Source organism: Chelonoidis abingdonii, chromosome 3 (genome assembly GCF_003597395.2).
Source record: "Chelonoidis abingdonii isolate Lonesome George chromosome 3, CheloAbing_2.0, whole genome shotgun sequence".
In the NCBI taxonomy this organism is placed as follows: domain Eukaryota; kingdom Metazoa; phylum Chordata; order Testudines; family Testudinidae; genus Chelonoidis; species Chelonoidis abingdonii.
The window spans coordinates 103051830-103067739 of record NC_133771.1 but is presented as its reverse complement, the minus strand read 5'-3'; the positions used below and the strand labels follow the sequence as shown (position 1 = coordinate 103067739).

Below are 15910 nucleotides of genomic sequence, written 5' to 3'. Positions count from 1 at the left end.
CTATGTTGGACCGGTATCGACTGTTGAGAGCCCAGCAGCAGCTTGCCTCAGAGCAGGGTCCTGGGGCCAGCGGTACCCTGGCCACCTGCAGAGTCATAATGTCCTTGGCCGCCTGCAGGGCCTCCGGTGTCGAAGACATCCGGACATCTGGAGAGGCCCGAGTCGAAGCAACCGGGCTGCTCCACTTGATCAAAGTCAGAGCTCTAGAGCCCGAGGGTGAACTGGAGCTGCCTGATGTGGGTCTAGCCTCACCCTGTTTTCTCTCGATGCTTCTGAGAAGCCAGAGCATTTCTCTGCTTCTTTGACGGGGAGCAGTGCCGGCAACCGGAAGGTGACGGGAGATCACTGCGCATCGAAGACAAAGTGCCAGGTGCCAATTCTGCTCAGCGTACTAGGGTCGGAGCCAATGCCAACTCCATGAGAAGGGCCCAAAGTCTAATGTCTCTCTCTTTTTTAATCCTGGGTTTAAAGGACCTGCAGATCTTACAGTGGTTGCTGATGTGAGATTCGCCCAGGCAGCAGAGACAGTCAGTGTGCGGGTCACTTCTGGGCATCGAACACCTGCAAGACTCACACAATTTAAACCTTGGGCACACCCTAGCCCGAACACTGAACTAACTAACTAAACTGGAACTGTTATTGAACTAAAACACATGTACCACTAACAAAACGAGTTCTGGAACAAGCTGCAGCAAAGCTGGAGCAGGCAGTTCCGATGCACCGTCACTGGCAGCAAGAAGGAACTGAGGGTGTGTGGAGCACATGGCTCCCCTTATAGCGTGCTATAGGGACGCCACTCCAGGGGTCACAGCAGCGCTCCCTCTATGAGTCCTGCTAAGGGAAAAGCTTCTGGCACCGGTGCACATGGCGAGCACGCACACTTACTGTGGAATACACATGAGCAAGCACTCGAAGAAGAACGTAAGTTTGATGAAGCTGGGGAAACACAAAACCTCACATGTTTTTATATTAGTTATATGAACTCGACATCTGACTGTCATACATTTCATGCCTTTGGGAAGTTATTTTGCCTTAATCACCACCGAAGTCACTGTTCAGGTTTTCCATTAAAGTGCAAATTTCATGTAGATGGGGTACATACGGCCTTCTGATACCTCTTGGAAGTAAACGTGGCATTTTTTTTAATTATCATTATTTTAATGATTAATTATTTTAATTATTATTTTAAATTTTTTTAATTTAAATTTGGTAAGTTTAATCTTAGCGCACATATTTGTCGCTATGACTGAAGAGTTATGAAATACTAAATAAGCAAACAATCCTGATGTATAACTAATATTCTACGAATCAGCATATAAGGGAGTAACAACATGCTTAAAGGACAGGCACCAAACTGTAACTCCACACTGGGGCTGGAAGCCTCCCAACCTGCGTAGACAGATACAGACTAGCAGGGCTTGGGCTAGTTCACTAAAAATATCAACGAGGACGTTCCAGCTCAGGCAGAAGTTCCAGGCTCTGAAGCCCACCTTCCCACCAGGCTTCAGAGTCCAACCTCCAGCCTGATAGACTCACACTAGTAGGGGTGCCTACCCAGGCTGGGAGGATTGCTCCTAGCTGCAGGTAGACATTGCAAGAAATCTGTCATTCTGGGTAAGAAGGAAGAAAGGTGAGACACTCCCTTCCCCAAATAATTCACCAAACACTGATTTTTCCATAGTTATTATAAACTTTCCAAAACTTCAAATTGTATAGCCAATACATAAAAAATTCTGTAGTTAGCCAAGAATTATAATCCGTTTTTTGTGTTACTAAAACTCCAAATCACAAGATATTCATCATTCTTTCCACTATCAAATTGAAACTCTCACAACCTTAACTATGAGTCAGCTCCTGTTGCACCACAGTAACAGCTAAAGTTTAAAATGTTGTGCATGATTGTAATTATATCATAGATCACCTAATATTTACATTACCTTTGTCACAAACATTTCAAGATCTTTTTTGGCACAAGGAGGCCAGCATAGGGAATGAAAAGAATATGGAGGTTCATGCAGTAGATTGGTTTCACCAATCACATGCGATGTGAGAAGGAATAAAAAGAGAAAAAAATGAAGTGGAGTCATAGTACAGGAGAGTTAGAAGTATAAAATAAGAGTCAAATATTTCATTTTACCAGAGCAACCACAACTTGTTCAAGTTAGAGCTTAGAAAAAGTATTTACAGAAAAGTTGATTGAAGTACTAAGAACAGTAGGATATTCTGCCTTTCTCTAATCAAATGTAGGAAAAAAATATTGCAGGGACACAACCCTTCACGCACGCTTCCTATCCCAAACAGCTTACAGTTTAAGTATAGGAGAAGCGGCAAGAGGTAGATGCAAAAAACAGACAGGGTAGCACAAGGTAACAGTCAGAGAATTATGATTAGAATAAGCAGCAGCCGCAATCACAGTACAGTAACTCATTTAATGTTGTAGTTATGTTCCTAAAAAATGTGACTTTACGTGAAACGATGTTAAGCGAATCCAATTTCCCCATAAGAATTAATGTAAATGGGGGGGTTAGGTACCAGGGCAGCTTCCCCTACTCTGCAAGTACCAGGAGCGGGGGGCTCAACCCTCAAACCACCCACTTCACCCCTTCTCCCAAGCCTCCACTCTTGATCTGCCTCTTCTCCCTTCCCCTCGCTCCCCTTTTACTTCACACACTGTGTCTTGGCTCCTCCCCCATCCCTTCTAAACACCGCAAGCCAGCTGATTGCCGCAGGCAGGAGGCAAGGGGAGGAGGGGGAAGGCGCTGATCCATAGGGTCTGCCGGTGGGTGGAAGGTGCTGGGGGGCTGCCAGTTGTGGAGAAAGCAAGCAGCCAAACAATGTAAGAGTGGAGCATTGCACAACTTTAAATGAGTATGTTCCCTAATTGATCAGCAATGTAACAACGAAACAACGTTAAGCAGGATGACCTTAAGCGAGAAGTTACAGTATACCAGCTGCCTAGAGATTTTCAAGTGTTTTGCAAGCACCACGACCAGAGGTGAGTTTTAAGGAGGAATCTGAAGGAGGACAATGTACTGGATTTGTGGATTTTTTTATTGGGAATTCCCTTCCATGCAAAAAACGGATACCATAGGAGAAAGCACTAAGTTGTTTGATGGGAAACTGGACAGATCGGTGACAAAGGTCGGCATAGTTTGCAACAGAGAAGCAGAAGTTGATATTTTGGCACCCATCAAGATGATAAGTAGGGTAGGATTAAAAGCTATGTTATGTTTGATACAGAGAAAAAGGGGGAGTCACTGGGGGTTGCAAAGTCAGAGCAATAAGCCAGGAAAATGATCTTTGTAACAGACTTGTGAAGGGATGTAAGGAGAACAAGGCAGCTTCTGGAAAGTCCAAAATTAAGAGACTGCAAAAGGAAAGCCATGAGAAAAGGAGGACTTGGATTAGAGCTTTAGCTGTGTGAACAGAGAGGAAAGTCCAGATCTTGGAAATGTGCAGGAACAAGCAGAGAGATCTGAAAAGGCCTGAACCCCATATTGAGTGTAGATTTCATAGGATAATACCACAGTCAGATTTGTGAGTTATTAATTCACTGAGAAAAGCTGGGCAAAACGTGACCTATCATCCACACACTCTTCATGATTATTTATGGAAATCTGTTACTTTAATCATTGTCAGACTTCCTTCAGAGCAAACTGAGAACTTACAAAAGTCTTTTTATATTCCGGTTACTCTACCTTACAAACGTACTTCCTTACAAATGTCATGCTAATGGATGATTAACTTGGGTTTCAGAAGAAAACATACCTCTTTAAAAAGCTTTGTAGGTGCTGCTGTAGCCTTTTCTTCCTCCAAATATGAAGCCCAGCACCATAGTTTCTTTCCTTTAGAATATAAAGCTGTGAAGAAACACACAGTGTTAAAATAAGTATTTTGGTAAAATGACTGAATTGCTGACCTCTCAAACAAAGCAAAACAAACAAAAAAAAAAGAAGTGTGTCTCAAATCTCTATTTTGTAACATACATGTATTTAATTTCTCAGAACTTACTACAGAAAATCTATTAAATTATTACTCTACTAACGGCCTTATTAATTACTAACTACCAGTTACAGACAAGACTAACTACTATTTACCCTGACAAGAATACAACATTGAAGCAACACAGAAGTCATTGCAAGCTCTGATTCACAGCCATGTGTGGTTAAAAAGGAACTGGGGAGTGGGCTGCAGTGGGCCTACCCTTTATATCGTCAGCTGGAGGCATGAGGATGCTCAAGGTGCAAGTGATGCCGAGTAGGTACCAATGACCAAAAGTCTCTGGGTTGAGGGTACTGGGAGCTTGTGCACCAACAGTGGACAAGATATATGTGGGCAATCACTCTAAGGGGAAGCAATAAACTAACAGCATAGCAAAACCCAGGAACTATGAGACAGATGCCTCACAAGCTGTGACATATAATTGGCACCTCACTTCTGACCTTTGCCGCCTTCACCTCTGCAGCATATATAGCTTGTCATTTTAGACTGTAAGCTCACTGGGGCAGGGACAGTTTGCACAGTGCATAGCTCAATGCTGCCCTGATCCTGACCAGGCACTACCACAACAGAAATAACTGACATCAATTATAGTCTAATTATTTTAACATTTATATAATTTAGATCTGCATCGTCTACATCTGTTCTGGGTTCCTCCTGAAGAAAACAAGTAATACCCCCCATTATGTGTAAGTGTTGGGAGTACAGAAACTGTTTGGGACTAATATAAACTCATTTTGTTCATTTGCTCATTTTGTGCTTTAAGCCGTATTTGAATTTGGATCTCTAGATGTGTTGTCTAACAATCACATAGATTAAAATTCTTGCTTCTGAATCTAAAATCATAACCTTTATTCAAAATCCTTTTGCTGAAACCACACTTCCATTAAATAAACTATAGAAATGTGCACAGATCATTCTGCCAGTGAACAGTAGCATTTCCATCAGCAAACTAGCGTTCCTTTATCATATCAATCACAGTCTCAGCCTTGGAACAAATGTCTGCATAAACACCACTTAAACTTCATCAGTAAATTACAGTTGTTTCAATGATGGCTCTTCTGCACTCCAGGTGCTTTTGTTGGATTGTATGGCTCAGCTCCCTGGTGGGTAGCTGAGCTACTTTAGGCTTTCTCTTTGTTCGTGGCCAGGCAGCTGCTGCTAAAGAAGGCTCATTCAGTAGGGGCTCACAGTCTATCACAAGAACCACCCTGAAGGGCCTTTTGCAGGTTTCTGGTGAGGCATCACTGGTATACAATAACTGCTGATTCTCCTAAAAATATCTACCATATTAATGGTATAATATCTACCATATTAATGGACTGGTATAATATTGTAATTAATGGACTGAAATGACTGCACTAATTTAAAAACATTTTTTTGTGCTGCTTTGAGTGGAATACAATCCTTTGGACTGATTGTAGCGATTATTCATAAATATTTCCATACATGCATCTAAATTTCATGCACATACTTAAGCTTGGAAGGATTAGATTTTTATCAGTTAATGTCAGTAGACATCAATTTATCTGTATACCCACACAACAAAAAAAGATATTTCAACTGAAAATCAAAATTTGTAGATAGCTAAAATAAGAAAAATGCTGTCTGAGAACTTTTTAGTTTGATTTAAGGATATTTACTTTGCATATTTTGACATATGATGTTGACAATTTGTGTTTTAATGGTTATACGTTTATAACTTTTTGAATCTCACTGTCTACTGTCATTAAATAATTGTCTGACTGCATTATCTGATCCCCCCATAATTTTTCACAACTGTGAAAATTTAACTAAATAGAAAAAATGCTTAAAAATAATTATCCATAAAAATTATAAAAAATAAAAATCAAATTCTGCCAAGCCTACACATATTGTAGTTATGCAATTACTCCCAGAATATGCAAAAGTAAACCATTACTTCTGCTAAATGCACATCCTGGAACAACTGTAAAAGTGAAAAGAGCAATCCTATTTATCCAGCAAATCAACAGGTCTGCTTCTCATTTACACTAAGGCCCCTTTACATCACTTAGGCAGCACGAAAGAGCCTTAAAATGCATTACATTGATGCCTGCTACAAGAACCTTCACGTTGCCGAAGTCATGTAAAGAGGTCTTGGGTTATGTCTACATGGCAACGTAAGCCCGCGCCTGAGCTCAGGCTCAAGCCTAGCTTCCCTTGCATCTATGCCGCAATTGCACTAGCCAAGGGCTTGGACCCAGGGTCCCAGGACACTGAAGGGCTGGAGGGTCTGAGCTCGAGTTAAGCCAGGACCTTATTGCTTTGCAGCGTAGACACAGCTCTGCTTGACTCGGGTCCTGGGAGTCAATCAGAAGTATCTCACAACTCCATGGGACAACTTCCTTAATCCTCTCTATCCCAACAATCTGCAATCCACCCAGCTCAAGTCAGCGTTAACCCGTTCTCTTCTGATCACTGATTTGCAAGGACACTATCAGAAAGGCCCCTGCAATGGAGAGCAAGCTGATCAAGATTTTTTCAAAGCAAGCTGCTTCTTAATAATCTCCAGGGCAGGCAGTGAAGTTTTCCCACGGTGCACCACAGTCCGAGGGCTAGAACGGCCTCTCTCACAGGGGAGCGGGTGCTAGGAACTCTGTGACATGGTTACTTTGAATCAAGTTTGTGCACTGCGGTGTAGGTGTCAGAGCGCTAGGTTTGAGCACGGGTTAGAAACACAGGGCTAAAATACAACACAGACGTTCAAGCCCAGGGTGCCCTAACACGGGTCAGCGGACTCAAGTCCCACTAAACCTGGGCTTACATTGCAGTGTAGACATACCCTTAGCGTAAAAGAGAATCAGACTCTGAGTGTTAGCTACTCTCCTCAAGGTTACCTTTAATCCACTAAAAATATCATAATTGTTATAAAGAATTTAAATGAAGAATTAGAGACTATAAATCCAGTGCTATAAAAATCAGTTCTCAATAGACAATACACAATCTCCCCTTGCTGCATACATAAACAAATGATGCTTCTGAACCCGGCCCCCGCCCTACACACACATATTTCAACTTACGTTGCTTTAAAATGGCCATATCACCTTTTCTTTTTCTTCTGGCTCTCTGAGAGACTCTCAGTATCCTCCCTTCATGCTTCTCCTCCTAGATTACAAAATTTAGGAATTTAATAATTTTATTAGTTTTGTAGCCAATTCAAGCTAAAAGAAAATATCCATTGTTTTTAGGTTTTTTTAAAAAGTTATTGTTGTTGCTCTATAATATCAAACTTCAAGCTGTAAATTTCTAATGGTAAATAAAAAAATAAAATAAAGGAATAGTCCCAGCAAACACTCTAGGAGCAATGGACAATTCAAAGGAAGCTTCACATCTGGAACTCAAACCCTTTAAAACCAACAGGGGTACTTGTGGTACCTTAGAGACTAACAAATTTATTTCAGCATAAGCTTTCGTGGGCTACAGCACACTTCTTCGGATGCATAGCTCACCTCAACTGATTGGCCTCTTACAGTCGATATGGCAACTTCCACCTTTTCATGTTCTCTGTATGTATACATATCTTCTGTCTGTGTGTTCCATTCTATGCATCTGATGAAGTGGGCTGTAGCCCACGGAAGATTATGCTGAAATAAATTTGTTAGTCTCTAAGGTGCCACAAGTACTCCTGTTCTTTTTGTGGATACAGACTAACACAGCTGCTACTCTGAAACCTGTCTTTAAAACCAGTTATCACTGTCTGAGCTGTGGAGATTCCAGATCACAGACTCTTCAGAGGTTGATTGAGCTGGAGTCAACTGGCATTTTCCACTGTTCTCACCTCTTCAAAAATAAAATAAAATAAAATAAAAGTTCTTCCTCTAACAATATTAGCCTTGTCCATCTGTCCACCTACTTTTTCCCCTCCAAGTTCCTTATCAAATGTAAACTGACACAGCTCTTTTTTACACGTTATTTGTGCATCAATAGTTTTGCTAACGCCCCACATAGTTCATGGATTCATTTGAGAGATTGCTGCAGTAGGAAGGCAATGAAGCCGCCTCAAGTTTTGCCCATAAGAATGTCATATGGACAATTCCATATTTCATTCCCATAATCCAAGCAATTTCTGCCTCTGACTATTCCATAACTCCAAGTCTCTCCCTCTTCTATAGCAAGAGTATAAAGATTTTCTTGATTGTCATTAGCAGAATGGTTGTAAGTAAGAAGAACTTTAACTCTAAAAGGGACACAAAATTTACCTCCAAATCATAACATATATTAACATAAATAAGACAGCATCAAATAGTAGACCACATGACATACTATGCTTATGACGGCTGTTCTACTACTTTATATTACATTTTATATAATTTTCATTTTTACTACGACCATAAATGCTCCAAACAACGTTTCATAATGCACAAGGTTAGATCAGTGACAGTTCCTGGCATGTACATCCAACAGACTTAAGAAAATGCACATGTAAAGAGGTAGCTAGCTGGAGGTTTATAATCAGCTACAGGACATGTGGTACCCTGGGCAAAGGCAAAAATCACCTCCCCCCCACACACACACCTTTTACATTCTATTTCTTATGTATCAGACATAAATAATTGTGTTGGTATCAAAAAAAGATATGTCAAGCATAGAAGAAATGTTTCTCCTAAATGTCAGCAAATAATTATAAAGTAACAACTGTCACTATAAACCAGAGCCTGACAAATTTCTATTACAGAGCAAGCAGGCATAACCCTAGCAGAGACTCATGTGCTCTCCTGAAGGCCAGAAAACTGTGGGAGTTATTTTACTCATGCCTGGAAACATCAGCAACAGAGCACAGTAAGAACTGCACCACAACAATGCAGATCGAGTATCTAGAAACCAAAGGCAGTATTAAAGCATAGCTAAAATAGGTCAAAGAATGAGACTACTAAGAAGATGGTGACATGATGCAAATTAAGGAAGTGACAAGGCAATCAAAGAAATGTGAAAAACTGCTATGTCTTTAAGCAAAAATATGTTCATTTTGAAGAGATCAAAAGAGAGAGACTAGGTCAGCGAACTCTGTAAATTAACATACTGGTTATTTCTTTATCTACACTAAATACAATTTCACAAACTGTGGCTTTCTGTAGAACTTTTTTTAAATTATCTGGATCATTTCCTGGACACAATGAGCCAAATTCATCCCTGATATATTACATGAGGGATGATTTTGGCCAAATTTCTAATCTTTTTCACCCAGGAGTTGCTACTAGACTTTAATATCTGCATAATTTTCTATGGAGGTGCAGTTCATTGCTAGCCATAAGCCAGTACTCTAAAAACAACCAAAAAACTGTCTGAGATTCACCTTCGCCATCTCATATAATGATGAAAATAAAAACTAGTCACAATTGGGTCAAAGAAAATCCTGTTAAATGAAAAGACAAACATCAGAACAATATTCTTGCATAGTTTTTGCATTTAATAAAAAAAAAACAAAAAACAAGAAAATCAAAGTTATGTTTCCCATAATTGTAATATGATTCTCTTGCAAACAAGCTATTAACTTCCATGCATCAGTTTAAGTGCAATGCAAGTAAAGATTGTTGTAGAAACTGTATATTCTAATTTCCTTATTTTTCTATGCTTAATGTTCCAACAACAACACTGTCTTAAGCACTTTCCATTCATTTAATTTCCTTGTTTTGTTTCTTTCTAAAAAAGGGGGAAAGAGGGACAACAGAAATGTGATAGCTCAGTTGCTAATTATGCATAGTTAAATTTATAACTGAGGAATCTATTATTCAACTGAAATTTTGGCTGTGCTGGATCTATGCACCCCAGAGTGCAATGCACTCTAGAAAGAACATAAAAATTGAAACATCAGAAACAGGTGCCCAGCTGAGATGTTGCAAGTCCCACTATGATGCTATAAAAGTGCACACTGGTTAACCAAATTAGGCTAAATGCTCCCCTATGTAAGACAAAACTCCTGCTGAAGCTATCTGCAGGACCGGTTTTATGAAGCATACTAACAGTTTCATCCTTCTCTTTCTTGTCTTCTCCATCTTCTTTGCACTCATCTTTCAAAGGTAATTTTGTTTTTCTTTTCCTAGTCCCTTTAGAATCATCTTCCTCATTACATTCCACACCATCTTTATCCTCCTTTGGTTCTCTGTCATGAGAAAAAAAACAAGATGACATAAGAACCTACAACAATTCAACTCTTGCTTCCATTAACTTAAATGGAAGAATTAGGAAAAGGCAACTTCCCCTAATGATAGGGAATGATAAGAAAAGCCAAGTGTTTGTAGGTCCCTGGGTATCATTCAAAATATATTCTTAGAGCTACTACTGAAAATGACAGCTATCAAAAAAGTTAACACAGAAGACATACAACTGTAATTGCAAAAGGAAAGCTGTCAGCCTACGCTGAACAGATTCTGCATGTTTAAAACAATTTGTCTTTCCCGCCTGGCATCAAAACTCATAAAGAAGCAATTCTTTTGAAATGCTTAAGACTGCAGGGCAGTTTAAAAAAAGGAAGAAACTAGTAATTATTATGACTGACAAATCCAATTGGAATAAGCTGATATGTAACGGCATAAATTGTCAGTCAAGCAACCACAAACAGACAGCTTTGAAGCAATTACTTAAAAATGAGGAAAAATGCTTTAGAACATAGATGTCAAATTGCCCTAGTGAAATGTACAATTCACAATGAGCATGTAATCAGAAATATTCTTTTGTGATGTGATGAGCTGCGTTAGTGCAAAGGAAAGAACTGAGGAACTGTCACAGGTTGGAGTTTGTCATACATAATGTAGCTTTTGCACTGAAATATAATTAACTAACCACACCAACCATCTAATTGCTGAGTATCCTAATTCTAGTGATTATGAAACATTGTGCGAGTCTGACACTGACTCATGCAGACTAGAGATGAGTTCTTCACTGTTTATGTTCAATAGTAAAAGACAGTATTTTCTGTGGAACTAACAAAGTCTTCAACACTTGCATTACACAAGACTCGAGCTCTCATATTTACAGATATCTGGGACAACATTGTAAGTAGATATGAATAACTGAGAATTAAATGTCAGAAAAATCAGAGATTGGGTTGCCTCATTCTCACCCCACCTGACCTCACTACTGTTTTATCCCAATACTCTCTCTCGTCAACCTGCGTTTATGTCAAATTCCTTGAGTGTATGCTTTATAGTAGCACCTACTTGTTTTTGATGTGATGTGCACATTTCTGGCTGCAAAATTTTCCTTCAGAAACAAACTCTTCTGTGGTACCATCGTGGTAACAGTTTTCACAGAAAATAAGCCCATCCACTTTTGTAGCGTCCTTCAACTTCAGGGGAATCCCAGTCTTTTCTGAAAAGGCTGCACAGTGAAAGAAAAAAATAATTTCTCCAAGCTACAGTACAAAAAGTAAGACATTTCAAACCATACAACAGACCTTGCCAAGCAAAGTGAAGGTTCTACTTATGTCACTACCATTAGCTGTAGAATCAATAGCTACCATTTATGATGGGTCACTGTTCCTCACTCCAAAGGGCTGGCTTTCAAAAGTAACACAGGTTTTAGCATTCAACAAAAGATAAATGCCCATTAACCTTATACTTCTGTTATCAATGGAACAGAGAGGTGTGGCAAAGCTCCCGCCCCAGTACACCCACTCCTCACTGGCTGTAGCAACTTATGCCTCAGTTCCACCCCACCCTTCTTTTGGCCTACTCTGGCCATAGGGGTGTCCCAGCCTTCCAGCCAGACCCAGTCCCTTTTGGGGCCAGACACACCTTTATCAAAGTCCAATAAAAATGTATACAAACCAAACCTTCATCCTGGTGGGCTCTGCGGGCAGTCACCTCAACGCAACATTACCTCTGTTGTTGCTCCCTAGTTCGATCAATCCCCCAATGCAGGGGCTGGCACATTCCTCCCCTTACTCAGGATATAGCTTGTTAGGGCTCTGTCTGAGACAGGCTCCCAGCTCATCTTTGGAGAAACCTATCCGGGCTTTTTCCCTTTCTCCCTCTCAGGCACATCCCACCTCCTTTCTTCCATGTCCTCTCTCTAAAAATGGGCTCCCCCAGCTGCACTTTATTTCTAATTAGGTCTGGCCCACCCACCAAGTGCACCCAAGGCTAGATAATTGGCCTTTCACAACCTGGGTAGGGAAACCCCCCCTCACAAGAGAACATTAACATAATGACACATGCCAATATTTAGTTGATCTTTTTTAGTGTGAATTTAGTGCTGCTGAAAGATGTTGCATTAGCTGCACTGAGACTGAGGTCCTTTATCCAAGGATCAGGTACAGCCTAGGCAGTAGCTGTGCAGACTTTCCCATGCCGCCTTGCCAGCATGCCTCATTCCTGACCTAGTGGGACTACTGCCAACTGTGAAAAGGAAATTTGGTGAAGTTTTCTTTTAACAAACACACACTCATTTCTGTAACTAAAATCCTAGGCTACAAGGTATTCATCTATTACAGTCTTTTCTCCAAAAGATTGTATGTAACTACTTCTGCAGTCTACGAGAAAAAAATATACATATTTTCCCTCTTATCACTCTGGATTAGGACAACTACATTTTCCAACATTAGATTCAGGTATTCAGCCATCTATAAGCCTAGACACCAAACGTCTAGGCTCGGAGTGGACATGGCAGCCTACACTTATGGGTAAGATGAAGCTTCAAAAAGAACTGAGGGGAACTTCTTAATAATAGAAACCTATCTGATGGAAACTAAAAATGATTTATTTGTAACCCATTTACTTCTTTTAAAAGGCAAATTCCAAGTCAAAGACAAACAATTCCTTCTGCTTGAACATTGAACACTCCTTTAAAGGACAATCAAATGAAACCCTGGATCTAGATATCTCTTCATCTCTACCGGGATGGTGTGCTGCCTTACGCAGCTCAATGTTAAGTGACATTTCTTCCCCCAGTCATGCAGGTCTAAATGGGCAGGGGAGGTAAGCATATCTTTATACTCCACCAAACTAATCTGGTATAATGTAAGACATAACCATACATTTGTAATGAGGATGTAATACAATACAAAGCATTGAAAATATTTGATTTGACTAGCAAGAATTTGTTTCAGGTTAACCATATTGCAAGGCACGATGGTGTACATTTGATATTACAAAACTGTGATCACACAGCTGTGAGGGGGTACAGAATCTACTTCACAACATATGGCATACTATTTATACTATGATGATAAGTCTCTCACCTCCACATCACAGAAATGAACTTTCTACAAGTCAATACGGATTGAAAGTTGTTACCAATTTGCTTCATGACTTATGGTTAAGGCTGCGTGTCTGTCACGGAGGTCACGGATTCCATGACCTTCCACGACCTTCTGCAGCAGCTGGTGCAGCTGGCTCTGGGTCTGCCCAAGCAGATCAGGCAGCCCTTGGGCCAGCAGCACCAGCCGCTACTGGGGCAGTTTGGATGTGGGAGGGGGCTCAGGGCTGGAACAGGGGGTTGGGCTGCAGGGCAGCACTTACGGGGGGGGGGGGCGCTTCCCAGAAACAGATGGCATGTCCCTGTAGCTCCTAGATGGAGGGGCCAGGAGGCTCTGCCCCCAGCCACAGGCATCGCCTCTGCAGCTTCCATTGGCTGCAGCTCCCAGCTAATGGGAGCTGCAGAGCCGGAGTTCATGGCGGGGGCAGCACACAAAGCCCCCTGGTCTTCCCTCCCCCTACGTGCTGCAGGGATACACGGAGCCAGGTAGGGAACCTGCCAGCCTCACCAACTCTCCCCCCCAGCACCAAGAGAGGTCCCAGGCCACCACCTGCCTTCAGAACACCTGTGGCTCTCCAAGACACAAGTTTTAGTTAGAAGTATATAGTAAAAGTCATGGTCACAGGCCATGAATTTTTGTTTACTGCCCATGACCTGTCCATGACTTGTACTAAAAATACCTGTGACTAAAACATAGCCTTATTTATGGTCCATGAACAGATGCTCTCAGTTCAGTTCCTTATAGACACTGAAGAGATATCCATCAAACAAAATCACACCAATTACAAGGGCTAATAGCAATAATAGTAGTTGGCAGCCTCAGGAGAGAGGTCAAGGACTAAACAGGCTGAAAAGATGGTTACCTACCTCTCATAACTGTTGTTCTTCGAGATGAGTTACTATGTCCATTCCAATTAGATGTGTGCATGCCACGTGCATGGCAACCTGAAGGTTTTCCCCCAGCAGTACTCATTGGGCCGGTTCAGGCGCCCACTGGAGTCATGCCTCCACGGTGCTGAAAACAGGGCTCTGCCTACTCACTGCCACCTCAGTTCCTTCTTGCCCGTTTGCTCCAACAGCGGGGTTGGCGGCTGGGTATTGGAATGGACATGAGCAACACATCTCGAAGAACAACAGTTACAAGAGGTAGGTAACCATCTTTTTTCTTTGAGTGATTGCTCATGTCAATTCCAAGTAGGTAATTACCAAGCCTAAATTTGGAGGTGGGGTCTGAGCTCAAAGGTTCGCTGAATGTAGCACTGCTCTGCCAAAGGCTGCATCATCTCCAGCCTGCTGGGTAATGATGTCATGAGAGGCAAAGGTGTGGACTGAGGACTACATCATAGCTCTGCACATTTCCTGGGTCAGAACCTGGGCCAGGAAGGCTGCAGACGATGCCTGTGTCCTCGTGGAGTGCGCTGGAGTGGAGGGGTAGGTATTTTCGCCAGATCGTAGCATGCCCAGATACAGGAAGTAATCTATGTCGAGATTCTTTGAGAGGAGACAGGAAGCCCTTTCATTCTGTCTGCTACTGCAACAAATAGCTGAACAGACTTTCTAAATGGTTTTGTCTGTTTGATATAGAAGGCTAATGCCCGGCGAATGTCCAGTGAATGAAGTTTTTGCTCCCTGCTGCTTGCATGCAGCTCATAGTAGAAAACTGGAAGAAAGATATTCTGGTTAACATGAAACATGGAGATAACTTTAGGGACAAAGGTCGGATGTAGTCTAAGCTGAACCTTTTCCTTAGAAAACATAGTGTAAGGAAGCTCAGATGTTAGAGCCTTGAGCTCAGATATCCTCCTGGCAGAAGTTATCGCTACCAAGAATGTCACTTTATATGAGAGGTAAAGCAGAGTACATGTTGCAAGCAGTTCAAAGGGTGGCCCCATTAGCCTGGAAAGAACCAGGTTAAGGTCCCAGGCAAGGACCAGCCATTGCATGTGAGGATATGGTCTGTTGACACCTTTAAGAAAATGACCAACTATTGGATTGGCAAAGACCAATGGGCCCTCCACTCCTGGATGGAAGGCAGAAATGGCAGCCAAGTGGATTTTTACTTATGACACAGAAAGCCCTTGCCGCTTTAAGTGGAGGAGGTAGTCCAATATTATGGGTATTGACGAGAGCGCTGGGAGATAGGAGATATTGCAAAGACCAAATTGTGACTCTTTTCCATTCTGCTAGGCAGGTAGCCCTAGTGGACAGTTTCCTACTGCCAAGGAGGACTTCCCTGACTGGACCCAAACAAGCCAGCTCCACTGGGTTTAGACATGGAGCTTCCACGCCATGAGGTGAAGAGATTAGACGTTTGGGTGCTGCAGGCGGCTGTGATCCTGAGTTATCAAGTCTTGGAGCAGCGGTAAGGCAATTGTGTTTTCCATGGACATTTCCAGGAGAGATGTGTACCAGTGCTGACGGGACCAGGCTGGAGCTATCAATATCACTGAGGCTTCGTCCCTTTGAACCTTGAGCAGTACCTTGTGAACGAGAGTACAGGAAGTGTCCCCTCCAAGGAAGTAGGAACATGTTCGTGATGGAGCCCGGGCTGTGATTCAGGAAGGAGCAGAACTGTAGGCATGTCCTGTTGCGTCGCATGGCGAACAAGTCTATCTGGGGAAATCCCCACCATTGGAAGATGGTATTCGCAACATATGGGTGGATGGACCATTTGTGGCAGTGAAAGGACCTGCTG

At 41.8% G+C, this 15910-nt stretch overlaps 1 protein-coding gene across 4 annotated transcripts in view; it reads right to left on the bottom strand.

The window, feature by feature from the left end:
* The window catches only part of L3MBTL3 (L3MBTL histone methyl-lysine binding protein 3), a 172660-nt gene that overhangs the window by 116939 nt on the left and 39811 nt on the right, over nucleotides 1-15910 (bottom strand). For all 4 annotated transcript variants that reach the window (XR_012655534.1, XM_075063942.1, XM_075063943.1 and 1 more), the window contains 4 exons: nucleotides 11178-11337; nucleotides 9982-10120; nucleotides 7041-7125; nucleotides 3769-3860 (listed from right to left, as the gene is read on the bottom strand). Coding sequence is in view for 3 of the 4 variants with exons in the window: in XM_075063942.1 (XP_074920043.1) it covers nucleotides 3769-3860; nucleotides 7041-7125; nucleotides 9982-10120; nucleotides 11178-11337 (476 nt within the window). In the remaining variant the exon portion in view is untranslated. The remainder of the gene's footprint in view (nucleotides 1-3768; nucleotides 3861-7040; nucleotides 7126-9981; nucleotides 10121-11177; nucleotides 11338-15910) is intronic.